The 14,563-nt window shown below is 36.7% G+C and overlaps 1 protein-coding gene across 2 annotated transcripts in view; it reads right to left on the bottom strand.

Moving 5' to 3' along the window:
* Positions 1-14,563, bottom strand: part of LOC111154636 (chloride voltage-gated channel 3) — a 95,008-nt gene that overhangs the window by 77,541 nt on the left and 2,904 nt on the right. For both annotated transcript variants that reach the window (XM_022514384.1, XM_022514404.1), the window contains exon 2: positions 4,814-4,989. In XM_022514384.1, the coding sequence (XP_022370092.1) occupies positions 4,814-4,973 (160 nt within the window). In that variant the 5' untranslated portion in view covers positions 4,974-4,989. The remainder of the gene's footprint in view (positions 1-4,813; positions 4,990-14,563) is intronic.

Raw genomic sequence — 14,563 nt, 5'->3', positions numbered from 1 at the left:
TGAGCAAGAGGCCAAGAAACTAAGCAAAAAGTGGTTAAGAGACTAAACTGATAAGCAAAGCTGTCAGTAGTCTCAAAATGTAAGGAGATAAAAACTAAATTTCAGCACCCAACAAAGACAAGGAGTCTTAGTAAACACATAGCTTTCTACTAAAATCCTCAAGGGCTATGCCCTAAAAATAAAGTAAGTCAAAATATAGACCATCTAGAAAGTCTAAAACCATGAGGCAAATTCTCTTGATCTTTAATGGGATCAATGTAATTTGCTTCTACACAACCTGTCTACCAAGAAAAAAATTAAACACACTACAGGTGAAGGTATCCTCATCCAGAGCATCTTTAATTTTTTGTATACAATATCCAGCATTCAATGAAAAATTAAAAAGCATACCTGAAGTCTAGGTCAAAAGACTGGAAAAACAAGAGATAAAAATAGGCAACACATAAAGACCCAGAGGTCCATGTAGAATATTCAGGTATGGACTTTAAACAAGTAATTAATATGTTTAAAAAAAAAAAACAACAGAGAATTTCTCCCACAGTATAGCAATTTATAGGAAATTAATCAAATCGAAATGTGATGGCTGAAAAATAACTGAAATTCAAAACTTGATAGAAAACAATGAGATACCATTACACACCTATTGTAACAGCTAAAATCCAAACTACTGACAACACCAAATGTGACATGTACATTCACTGTTGGTGGGAATGCAAATGGTACAACCACTTTAAAAGACAATTTCACAGTTTCTTATAAAACTAAACATACTCTTCCCATATGATCCAGCTATTACATTCCTTGGTATTTACCCAAATGAGTTAAAAGATCCAAATGAAAAGGAAAAAAAAAAAAAGATTAAAAAAACAAAAACAAAGTGCCTAAGAGGAGTGCCTAAGAAACACAAGGATCTCAAAGAAAAGATCTAACACATGTAACTGGAGTCCTAAAAGGAGATGGCAGAAAGAATGGCAGAAACAAGACTTGAGGATTCACTGGTCAAAATTATCCAAAGATTTTAAAAAAAAAAAAGGAAAAAGGAAAAATAAAAATCAAGTCACAATTCAGGAGGCTCTAATAACCCCAGACAGGATAAATACAAAGAAAACCACACTTAGGCAACCCTGGTTAAGTTTCTCAAAACCAAACCGAAAATAAAGAAAAAATTCTTAAAAGCAGCAAAAAGGGAAAAAATTAGACCGATAGCTGACTTCTCAACAGAAATAATGGAAAGCAAATGACACAAGAATTTATCTTTAAAGTGTTCAAAGAAAATGACTATAGGGGAATCCTCAGTGGCTCAGCCCGTTGAACATCTGCCTTTGGCTTAGGTCATGATCCCAGAGTCCTTACTTAGCAGGAAGCCTGTTTCTTCCTCTCCCTCTACTCCCCCACCCCCGCTCATGCTCCTGCTCTCTCTCTCTTGCATGCACGCAAGCTCTCTCTCTCAAATAAATGAAATTGTAAAAAATTTTAAAAAAGAAAGAAAATGACTATGGGGATGCCTAGGTGGCTCAGTTGGTTAACCATCTGCCTTCAGCTCAGATCATGATCCCAGGGTCCTGGGATCAAGCCCCACAGTGGGCTTCCTACTCCCCAGGAGCCTACTTTTCCCTCTGCCTGCTGCTCCCCCTTCCTATTTCACATGCTCTCTCTGTGTGTCAAATAAATAAAATCAGAAAAGAAAAGAAAAGAACTATAGATCTGGAAATATATAACTGCAAATATATCCTACAAAAATAAAGGGGAAACAAAAACTTTTACAAACACTGACTGAACTTATTGTTAATAGTAATGAAAGGAAATACTAATGAGAGTTGTTCAGGCAGAAAGATAACTAACCCAGACCGAAACATGAAAATGCAATACAGAATGAAGAGCAACAGAAAAAGTAAAGATGCAGCTAAATCTAAATAGACACTAACAGGGTGCCTGGGTGCCTCAGTCCATACAGCATCTGCCCTCAGCTCAGGTTACCATCCCAAGGTCCTGGGATGAGGCCCTACTGTGCTCCCTGCTCAGTGGAGAATCTGTTTCTCCCTCTCCCTCTGTCCCTCCCTCTGCTTGTGTGCATTGGTCTCTCTCTCTCTCTCTCAAATAAAATCTTGAAAAAATAAATAGACTCTGACATAAAACAGTAATGTCTTGTGAAATATAAAATATATGCAAAATTAAAACAGACAACAACAACAACAGCACAAAAAGTGGGAGAGGGGATAAAATGAAGTAAAATATCCTAAGGTCCTTGCATTCTACATAGAGTGGTAAAAGTACTAATTTTATAGAACTAAAAAGTCAAGAGTGCATGTTATCATCTCTAAAGTAATGCACCAAACAAAATACAAGACAGTGTGTAACTAACAAAATACCAAGAAGAACAGAAATAGAGAAAAAGAAGGGCCATGACAAACAGGAAACAAAAACAATAGATTTAAACTCAACTATATCGGTGATTACATTAAATGTAAATGGACTACATTACATGGTCTACAGGTCAATAAAAGACCAAAGTGAAAAACAAAACTTAATATATATGCTGGCATAAAGAAATAAAAATATTTCAATATAACAGAGTAGAAAATCCAGAAACAGATCTACAGAAATATATCCACTTGATAGATGATAAAGATGTCACCACAGTACACAGGAGAATGGAAGGTCTTTTCAATAAATAGTGCTGGATAAACTAGTTATCCATATGGAGAAAAAATGAATCTAAATCTTTAACTTACATCACATATAAAAATTAGTGGCAAGATAGATGATAAATCTAAATGTGAAAGGCACAAAAAATAAAACTTCCAGAAGAAAATCTGCTAATTCCTTCATGACCTTGAGGTATGGAAAGAGATCTTAAACAGAACACAAAAAAGACAAAAATAAAGGAAAAGATGAACTGGATTTTATTAGAATTGATGGCATCTTCATCAAAAGATTACATTAAGAAAGTGAAAAGGCATGCCAGAGCAAGAAAAGACATCTGCAATACATATACCTGATAAAGGACTCTTAATCAGAATGCATAAAGTACTCATAAAATAGGCAATAAGACTAAAGAGGCAATCTAAAAATCCAATAAACATGCAAAAGAGGTATTTAAACTCCTAAGCCTTCAGACAAATGTAAAATAAACCCAAAATGTGAGAATGCTGCACCCACACTAGAATAGCCAAAATTTTTAAGACTGAAAATATCAAGTATTAGTGAAGATGGGGAGGAACTAGAACTCTCACACACACCTGGTATAATGAACATGCTATAACTACTTTGAAACTATCTTTGACAGGAGCTAGTACTACTGAGATCCACATTCCCTATCACCTAAGAATTCCATTCCAGGGTATAAACCCCCCAGATTTGAATAATATTATGTGTGCTAAAATACAGGTACGTGAAAATTCATAACAGCATTATTAGTGACCAAAATCTGAAAGGAAAAAAAAAAACTAAATATCCGCCAACAATATATGATGAATAGAACAGAAAAACAGCAGCATATTTACACAATGAGATACTACATGGCAATGAAAATAATTACTGCTATATTCAGCAACATAGATGAATCTCAAAACATAAATGAACCAGACACAATAGAGTATAAATAATATAATTCCATTTATATAAAGTTTAAATACCAATAGAAGTCAAAATAATAGTTACCTTTGAAATTGGAAGGGAAACAAGGGAGAATTCTGAAGGAACAGGTAATGCTTTATTTTTCGATTGAGGGATAATAATAACCATATGTTCACTTTGTATAATTTCTACACATATGATCTGCTGATTGTTATGATGGCTAATTTTATATGTCAACTTCACTGAGCAAAGGGATGCCCAGATAGCTGGTGAAACATTATTTATAGGTATGTTTGTGAGGGTCTTTCCAGAAGAGATTAGCATTTGACTCAGTAGACTTAAAAAAGGTGACCTAACCAATGGCAAGTGAGCATCATCCAATCAGTTGAGGATCTGAATAGAACAAAAGGGAGAGGAAAGGTGAAACAGCTCTTTGCTGGATGAAACATCTATCTTCTGCCTTCAGACATCAGTACTTCTAGATCTGCAGCTTTGAAACTTACACCACTGGCTACCTTGGTTCTCAGGTCCCTGGGTTTAGACTAAAACTATATCACCAGCTTTCCTGGGCTTTCAATTCACAGATGACAGATTGTAGGATTCAGCCTCTACAATCATGTGAGGCAATCTTTCATCAGAAATCTCTTTCTGGATATCTCTCTATATATGCTATCAGGTTCTATTTCTCTGAGGATCCCAATTATAGTTGTATACATCTCCATACTATGTTACATTTAAATTTTTTTTTAAGATTTTTTTTTTAATTTATTTGACAGATCACAAGTAGGCAGAGAGGCAGGCAGAGAGAGAGAGGAGGAGGAGGCAGGCTCCCTGCTGAGTAGGGAGCCCGATGCGGGACTTGATCCCACGACCCTGAGATCATGACCTGAGCCGAAGGCAGAGGCTTTAACCACTGAGCCACCCAGGCACCCCTACATTTAAATTTTTAAGCTTACTCATATATAAGGTTTTCTTTTTCTTTCTTTCTTTTTTTTTTTTTTTTTAACAAGGTTTTCTTTTGAGGTAATGAAAATGTTTCGGAACTAGATAAAAGTGGTAGTTGCACAACATGAATGTGCTAAATGCCACTGAACTGAACACCTTAAAATGGTTGTTTATGTTATATGAATCAACTCAATTAAAAAATAAAAAGGTATGCAAAAAATCAACCACAAAAATGTATAATTTATTAGACATTAATTACCACAAATATTAAAAGCTGTAATGCCAAACTTACCAACTGCTGTGTCACCATCTAACAAATTGTCATCTTCAGAAGTCTGAAAGTCCATAATAACACCTGCTCCATCTAAAAGCTCCTCATCACTACTTGCACTTGTTATACTGTTGTAGCTGTTTCTATAGTATCCTCTATGGAACAGCTGCTCAGACTCCATTTAGCTGTCTGATTATCTGAAAAAAGAAGAAAAAAATGGTTTTAACATTTTTGCAATATCTAATGAAAATCACCTAGCTTAACAGGTCAAAAAGAAACTTTTGATTTCTATATTTAAAAAAATATTAAGGTCATTTACTGTTAACAACAGCTAACTCTCTGTCTTTTGGGATAATTTAATAATTCCATTCTCACTATGCAGCTACAAAAAGGAATGGATTTCTCTGGGAAGTGGCATAAAGCAATCTGCAAGATCAACTGTTTAGTTAAAAAAGTACAGAGAAGGGGCACCTGGGTGGCTCAGTTCGTTAAGCATCTGCCTTCGGCTCAGGTCATGATCTCAGGGTCTGGGGATCAAGCCCTGCATCAGGCTCCCAACTCAGCTAGTAGTCTCCCTCTGCCCCTCCCCCTCTTCCTCTGCCTCTCCCCCTGCTCTCTGTCTCAAATAAATAAAATCTTTAAATAAATATTTAAAAAAACGTAAAAGGACAAAGAAGTGGGGTACCTGGGAGGTTCAGTCAATTAAGTGTCCAACTCATGATTTTGGCTAAGGTCATGATCTCATGGATCATGAGACTGAGCAGGTATTGGGCTCCACGCACAGCAGGGAAGTCTGCTTTGGGATTCTCTCTCCCTCTTCCTGTGCCCCTCCCCCTACTCGCATGACCTTGAGCATGTACATGCACTCTCTCTCTTTCTAATAATAAATCTTTTTTTTTTTTTTTTAAGTATAAAGAAGCGTTTAAGGTATACTACAGTATAGGGGGTTTCTTATCCAAAAAAGGCAGGGGAATCAGGGAGAGGAGAGGAAGAAATACAGTGTATAACTGTTTGTGTACATACAGACTATCTCTGGAGGGATTTCCAAGAAAGTTGCCTACAGGAGAAAAGAACAAAAAGACTGAAGTACCAGGTCCAAAAGGGAGACTCTTTTGTCCCTTTTGAGTATTTTGCCAGATGCAAGTACTAATTTTAAAATGTTGTAAATTTTTTTAGTATTAATTTCATTCTCCTTTCATTATTTTAAAATTTAAATCTTCAGAGTCCATTGTCAAGTATCAGCCATGGAAAATATGATAATAAGCAATAATTTTCATTTTTTCAAATCAATAATACCAAAAATGCTTGTTTTCATTGTTCTTACTCTCTAAAAACAATATGACTCCTAAATAGTTTGATTTTTTAAATGCACCTTATCTGCTCAACATCTAAATGAGAGTTCAAGATATTAGCAATAGCCTTGAAAGGTTCATGTGTGGAACTTGAAAGATACAGTCATAAAAGCAGTCAAACCAGTAAGCCTTGTAAAACAAGAATATGTCATAATAACTACCTATGAAAATAAAAGGTAATGGCACTAAACATACTCCAATTCTAGGGCTGAATTCTACACTGAGGATTTGAAGTGTTTTAAGACAATCTCTTGTCCTTAGTAAACCATCCTTCTGCACAGGGAAAAATAACCTCAAAGAGCTACAACAATTAAAAATTATTTGTAAAGATTTTATACTTCTTTTTAGAAAAATAAAATATTGCCCAATACTATTTTTAACATATTATTATAAATTTCTTAACTTAAAGACTACTTTAGAGAAGGTGAAGTTTTGAATACTCCTCAAGAGCATGTCTCTATTCTCAGCATCTGGCACATAATATACAAATAGCAAATGTCAAAACGTCCAGTTGCTATTCAGTCAATAAGGTTAAAAAGAAAAATGTATTCAATTTTCAATAAACAAATGCTCTCTACAACAATATTAATCTGGTCTTGGGAGAATAACCAAAAACTAGCACACAGAATACAAAGAAAAACTTAGCTGCTTTGCATTACTGCATCATCAATGTTTTAGGGTTACCTCTACCAAAGGCAGCCTATTATAACTTACCGATATTTGTCAGAACATAATTAAAGCAAGAGTGTTATGTTTAAGGTAAATGTTAAAACAGAATAGTATGAAAACAATTGTTCATGCTAAGAACTTTGCAGTGTCCACAGAGGCAATCAAATTAAATATTGTGGCTCTTGAGTAAATACCCAAAAGACTTTTAAAAAATAAGCATGAATAGGGGCACCTGGATGGCTCAGTCAGCAAGCATCTACCTTTGGCTCAAGTCATGATCCCAGGGTCCTGGAATCAAACCCCGCATTGAGGCAGCTTCTCCCTCTCCCTCTGCCTGCCACTCCCGTTGTTTGTGTTCTCTCTCTCTGTGTCAAATAAATAAAATCTTTAAAAAAAAAAAAAAAAGCATGAATAATTCCAAGAATCCTTTTAATTTTAATGTATCAAAGCAACATATGCTAAGATTTTGGAAAAAATACAAGGATTCTATTCTTCACTTCTTTACCTCATGATCAGACTAGAAGGGCTTTAAGACATGTGATAACACACATCAGTAAACATTAGTTGGAGGCTACATATCACTAAAAAATCTCTCTAAAATAATTACAAATGCCTGTGTACTGGGACCTCAAACAGCAAGTTCCAAGATATCTCTTCCATTTATTCTTAAAAGTGCCTCAAAAACCATTAGTGATAACTGGCAACTTAATTCTTTCAAAATGTTTTTAAAACTTAATTTCGGGGTGCTTGGGTAGCTCAGTGGGTGAAGCATGGGGCTCCTATTCTGGCTCAAGTCATGACTGCAAGGTTGTGAGACTGAGTTGGGCAAGGAGCCTACTTAAAATTCTCCGCCTGCCCCTCCCCACCCCCACCCCCCGGCACCCCTCTCACTCTCTACCCTCTGGGGGGAAAAAAAAAAAAACTTAATTTCACCAATATCTCTGACACATCTATCCCCCACACCTTTATAATAAGAGCAACTCTGTTCCAAAAGTCTATTAAACTCGGGGCTGGATAAGTTATTTCTACAAATTTGATAATTAAAAAAAAAAACCAAAAAACTATTCTTACAAACCTAGGAACCCACAGAGCTGTACACCAATCACTGTCAGTAGCCTTGGAACATGGCTAGTCCAAACTGAGATGTGCTCAAAGGTAAAATACCTACCAGATTTCTAAGGCTTAATGCAAAAAAAGAATGTCAAATATTCTGCTAATAATTTTTATGTTGATTCCATGTTGAAATAATACTTCAGATATTTTGAGTTACATGACTTAAAATTAGTTAAGTTTTCTCTTTACCTTTTTAATATGGCTTAAAAAGTGAAATTACATGTGGCTCACATGTGCAGCACAAATATTGGTACTGAACAGCACTGCTACATGATATCCAAAATTCTATGGGAGCATAAAGGAAATGCACAGAACTCTAGATACCAGTAATAAATCTTTTTAAGTTCTAAACTCAATTCCCAGGCTTGCTCACAGAAATCGATTTAAACCATAATGTGGCAGCTGAAATTATGCATATTAAAAATACTGAAGAGCGCCTGCGTGGCTCAGTGGGTTAAGTAACTGCTCAGGTCTTGATTTCAGGGTCCTGGGATCGAGTTCTGCATGGGGGGGGGGTCCCTGCTCAGCAGGGAGTCTGCTTCTCCCTCTGACCCTCCCCTCTCATGTTCTCTCTCTCTCTCTCTCAAATATATAAATAAAATCTTTAAAAAAAAATATTGAAGGGGTGCCTGGGTGGCTCAGTGGGTTAAGCCTCTGCCTTCAGCTCAGGTCATGATCCCAGGGTCCTGGGACTGAGCCCCACATCGGGCTCTCTGCTCAGCAAGGAGCCTGCTTCTCCCTCTCTCCCTCTGCCTGCCTCTCTGCCTACTTGTGATCGCTCTCTCTGTCAAATAAATAAAATCTTAAAAAATATATATTAAAAATACTACAAAGTCACCTTTTCCTCTTTAATTGCCAAAAAATGTATTTGAAATCATTTCAAAACATAATAGACACAGAGTAGCCTGCATATATATTCTTGCAGTTATAAAGATTAGAAATAACCTATGAAAATCTCCAGAGATAAAGCCTGGTCTACTGCAGTAAATTCCTAAATGATCACAACGTACAATGATCCTGACCCCCTCTAATCTGATCTCCATATTGCAGCCAGCATTGTCTTTTCTAAAAGCAAGTCTGATCAGTAATCTCTCCCCACTCCACGGGTTAAAGTCCTAATCACTTCTCACCAACCTTATCAAACTCTTAAACACAGCAGGCAAGACCCTATGCAGCCTGGCCTCTGCCTAGTTCTGTAGCTTCATTTTGAAGTGTGTACTTCTTGCAGTACTCTGGACTCACCGATCTTCGTCTCAGTCCTACCAGGCTGTTTCCTGTCTTATAGCTCTCTTAGCTTGGAACAAACCCTCTCCTCGCCATCCAATTAACCTTCCTATGTATTCTTCAGATCTCATATGAACTGTGTCTTTATTTAACAAACTCTTAAACAGAGTTACTATATGTATGACACCATCCTAAACATGACACAAATTTACTCAGTTTATAGCTGGATTAAATACAATCACAATCCTAAAGTTTAGGATTAAAGCTATTATTATACTCATTTAACAGACGAGGAAACCGATGCACAGAGTTTAAATAATTTACCCAAAGTCATGGAACTAGTAAGGAAAGCCTCCCTGACCTACTTACTACCTGGGCAAATTTTCCCTGAGTAGGTCAAATTTTCATTGTTAGTTCTTAGATCTCTCCTTTGTATCACTTACTACAGTTGTAATCTTATACTTATTTATGTGACTATTTAATTAACATCTTCCCAACTACAATATATATCATAAGGTCTGGCAAGGTGTCAATTTTTGTTCAGCACTGCATATTTGATGGTCATTAGCACAGCACCTGGCATATATTAGGTGTTCCATGTTATTTTATTAAACTTTTTGAAGTAATTGTGATTTCACATGCAGTTGTAATAAATCATACAGGGATATCCTGTGTACCATTTACTCAGTTTCCACCATTGGAAAAACCACAGAACAATATCACAATCCAAATACTGACACTGATAGTACACTCAAGATATAGAGCATGTCCATCACCACAGCATCCCTCATGTCGCCCTTTTATATAGCCACACCTACTTTCTTCCAACCCTACCACCACTCCTCCTTAACCCCTGGCAACCCATATCTATTTTCTGTTCCTAGAATTTTGCCATTTCAAGTATGTCATATAAATGTAACCATACAGTATGTTACTTTTGGGGATTAGCTCTTTGCATTCAGCATAATTCTCTGGAGATTCACCAATGTTGTTATATATGTAGCAACAGTTCTTCCCTTTTTATTGCTGAGTAATATTCCACAGTATGGCTATACCATAGTTTAACCATTCACCCACTGAAGAATATCTGGCTTTTCTGGATTTGGGGTATTATGAATCAAGCTGCTATAAATATCCATGCACAGGTTTTTGTGTGAACTTAAGTCTTCATTTCTCTGAGACAGAAGTCAAAGTATGCAAAAACTGGGTCATTTGGTAATTGCATGTTTAGTTTTTTAAGGAACTGTTTAGTTTTTTAAGGAACTGCCAGTTTTACATTCCCACCCATAAATATATGGGTGATCCGGTTTCTTCACATCCTTACCAGCATTTCCCATTGTCACCATTTTTTAAAGATTTTGAGAGAGAGAGAGCGCATGTGTGAGAGGGAGCATGAGGTGGGGGTGGGGGGGCAAACAGTGAAGGAGAAGCAGACTCCCCACTCAGCAAGGAGTCCGACTCCCGGGCACAATTCATGACATAAGCCAAAGGCAGATGCTTAACAACTCAGCCACCCAGGCACCCCATCACTTTTTATTTTAGCCATTCTGATAAGTGTGTAGTGATAGTTCACTATAGTTTTAGTTTGCATTTCCCTACAGGCTAATCATGTTGAACATCTTTTTATGTGCTTATTTGCTATCTGTCTAACCTCTTCAGTGAATTAATTATTCATATATTTTGCCCATTTTCTAATTGGATAGCTTTTTTTACTCTTAAGTTTTTATACTTTAGAATATATATTCTAGATGCTAGTCCTTTGTCAGATATGTTGTTTGCAAATATTTTCTCCCACTCTGTAGCTTGACTTTATTTTTTTTAATTTTTTTAATTTTTATTTTTTATTAAGTAACCTCTACACCCAACAGAGGGCTGAAACTCATAACCCTGAGATCAAGAGTTGCGTGCTCCACCGACTGAGCCAGCCAAGTGCCCTTGACTTTCTTCTTTTTGATAGGGTCTATCACAGAGCAAAAAGATTTAACTTTGATGAAGTTCAATTCGTCAGTATTTCCTTTATGGATTATACTTTTGGTGTTATCTAAAAAATCTAGGGACGCCTGGGTGGCTGTGGGTTAAGCCTCTGCCTTCGACTCAAGTCATGATCTCAGGGTCCTGGGATCAAGCCCTGCATCAGGCTCTCTACTCAGCAGGAAGCCTGCTTCTCCCTCCCCCTCTGCCTGCCTCTCTGCCTACTTGTGATCTCTCTGCCCGTCAAATTTTAAAAAATAATAATAAAATCTTAAAAAATCTACCTCCCAAAGATTTTCTTCTCAATTTTTTATAGTTTTATATTTTATTTGTAAGCCCATGATCCATTTGGCATGAGTTTTTGTATATGGTGTTAAGGCATAGGTTGAAGTTCTTTTTTTTTTCAATTTGGATATCCAATTGTTCCAACAGCATTTGCTGAAAAAAGTTCTTTCTCTCACCGATTGTTTTTTTGCCTTTGTCAAAAATTAGTTGGGCATATTTGTGTACGTCTATTTCACAGTTCTATGTTCTGTTCCACTGATCTATGTGTCTATACCTACAACAATACCACAGACTCAATTACTCTAGCTCTGAAATAAGCCTAGAAACTGGACTAATTTGTCACACTTTATTCTTATTTTTCAGAATTGCTTTAGCTGTTCTAGTTTGCCTTTCCATATAAATTTTATAATCTTATATATATCTACAAAATCTTGCTGGGGCAGTTAATATTTATACGATTAATAAATAAAAATTGGTAACAAACAAATAGCGCATCTCTACTTGGATGCTATATGCAAACTCTAACTCAACAAAACTGAAGTTGAATAAATATTTGCCCCAAACTTGCTTGTCCTCCTACACTCCCTCTCTCAGCTTGTAGGATCATCTCCCTCACAGCCAAAATTAGCTGTCAGATTATTAATTTATCTGAAAACCATTTACTGAGTACCTATCACATACCAGGCACAAAGCCAGGTACTGGGGTAATGAGTAAAATATGGTCCCTATTCCCAAAGCAGTGAAGTAAAAGATATAGAAATAACTATAGTATGGTATGACAAATATCACAGGAGAGGAATATACAAGGTATGTGACAACACTAAAAAGGCGTAAGTATGCTACCTGGAAAAGTCTGTGAACATTTAATAAAGGAATGTTTAAGCTTAGTATTGAAGGATTAGGATGAGTGAACTGGGCTAACTATGAGGTGAAAAGTCAATATAGACAGGGAAAAAAAGTACATGCAAAAACACAGCAGCATAGTAACAAAACCTGCTTGGGTGGCTTAAATAAGAGGTAAGGAACAAGAGAGTAGCTGGAGAGGTGGACACAGGCCAGATCAGAAAGGGAAGAGCTCATACATTATGCAAAGGAACTTATTTATTCATTTATACACATGAGAAACCATTAAGAGTTTTTAAGACAAACCACATGACCAACTATGAATTTTAGCAAGCCATCAGTAGCCCCAGTACAGAAGACAGAAGAAGAGCAAAACACTGAAAGGGAAGTTAGGTGATCCTAATTCCAGTAGAACCTTGAACAATCCTAAACATGAGATACTGAAGGCATAAATAACGTAAGACATCACACTATGGAGTCAAAAGAATTCTGAGAAATATTTAAGAGGATAAGGTTAACTAATAAATTGTGAGGAACAGTGAAGAAAAAACCTAAGGTATCTGCTAGGTTTCTGACTTAACTAACTGATTCAAAACAGCTGGAAGTGGGGCTGCCTGGGTGGCTCAGTGGGTTAAGCCTCTGCCTTCAGCTCAGGTCATGATCTCAGGGTCCTGGGATCGAGTCCCACATCAGGCTCTCTGCTAGGCAGGGAGCCTGCTTCCTCCTCTCTCTCTCTCTCTCTCTCTCTCTCTCCACTTGTGATCTCTCTCTGTCAAATAAATAAAATATTAAAAAAAAAAAAAACAGCTGGAAGAAACAAATTTTAGTTTCCTACCTCTTATGGAACTTAAGACAGGAGTGTTCTTTCCAACTATAGGATTACACATTTCGACTTCAGTTCTGTTGGGCCAGACTACAATGAAGGGAATAGTTACCTTCATTCAGTACAAAAATCTAGAACCCAAACTCCAAACGCTACGTAGAACCCCACCAGAACCGGGGGGTGGGAGCAGAAATAGGAAGACCCTGTAAATCTGTGGCTAAGGGACTCACACAGCTTGAGGTAGGTACACCTACCTCAATTTTTCATAGCTCCCAAAACAGTTTTGCCTCTCTTGTAAAGGAGACTAGGTAGGGCTAAGGACCGTGGCTAAGTTTCAAAAGCGTTATCAGTCAGCTATCTGGCTGGCTGGTAAGCTAAACAGAAAAAAAGGCACAATCTCGGTGAAAAAAGGAAAGAAAATCCCTAATATTAGCAACTAGAGAGACAGACAAAAAAGTTTCACAAGCAATGATGGCAGAGAAGTAAAACACTGACTAACCACTTGTGTGTAAGGAGCATTTTCATGTTAATACTTTAAGCATCTCATATAAATATTCTAACTATTGCTAAGTACTGGTCAACAATCAAAATGAAGCAATGCTCTCCTGACAGAGCCAGCCAGGTGCCCCTAAACACAATTTTTATTGATTAGTGGCATCATGATTGCATAGGTCCTACAGCTTTCAGTCAAGATCAACATAAACTGCATTACATACAGTCCTCAAAAGGGAGGCTGTAATACTTTCCTAGAAGGTAATGTATAGCCATACAATAAAAAGCAATACAAGAGAGACGTCACAGAAGACAGCAGTAGTGTTATAAGAGCTCGGAAAAGAAGAACTCTCATCCCAGCGTGACTGATGGTGAGAAGCCTTCTTTGGAGTCACACTAGACTCAAGGTCACATTTGAGTTTGACCTTGAAAGATAAGTGGGATTTTATGGGGTAGACATGGGAGAAGTTAACTGAAGCAAAACTACTGGCATGAATCAAGCTATGGAGCCAAGAAGCCAACAAAATTATCTGAAGATGAGTATGTGCACAGAATACAAGTCCAGTAAAAGATTTCACAATCAAGTAAGTTTGGTTAATAGAGCAGACCCCATTCTAGAACTGTAACGGCTAACAGCAAAGGAAAGGCTCTTGAGAAAATCTGTGGTAAACACTAACTGCGTGACCAAAATTTATGAAAAGTTTCTCAAATTTACTTTACCAAAGAATGACCCCTCTACTCCATATAACATCACAAAACTTAGGTCAGAACATTGCAGTAGTAATAAAGTATTTATTCTGATACAAATTGTCACCACATACAAGATATAACAATAATGAAACTGATTTCTCCCAAAAGCAGTATTAACTTGATATTTTATCTCTACTATTAAGTTAGCTCCATGTCCAAATTATTGTGCTTATGTTTTTCTTCAAAAAAAGTATTAAATGAATAACCCTCTAAAAGAAGCAGATGTTTTCTCTAAAGAAAGTTTCCTAG

Source organism: Enhydra lutris, unplaced genomic scaffold (assembly GCF_002288905.1).
Source record: "Enhydra lutris kenyoni isolate GAN:26980312 unplaced genomic scaffold, ASM228890v2 scaffoldscaffold3, whole genome shotgun sequence".
Lineage (NCBI taxonomy): Eukaryota > Metazoa > Chordata > Mammalia > Carnivora > Mustelidae > Enhydra > Enhydra lutris.
Note: the sequence above shows the minus strand (reverse complement) of the source record. Positions and strands in the feature narration are given on the sequence as shown.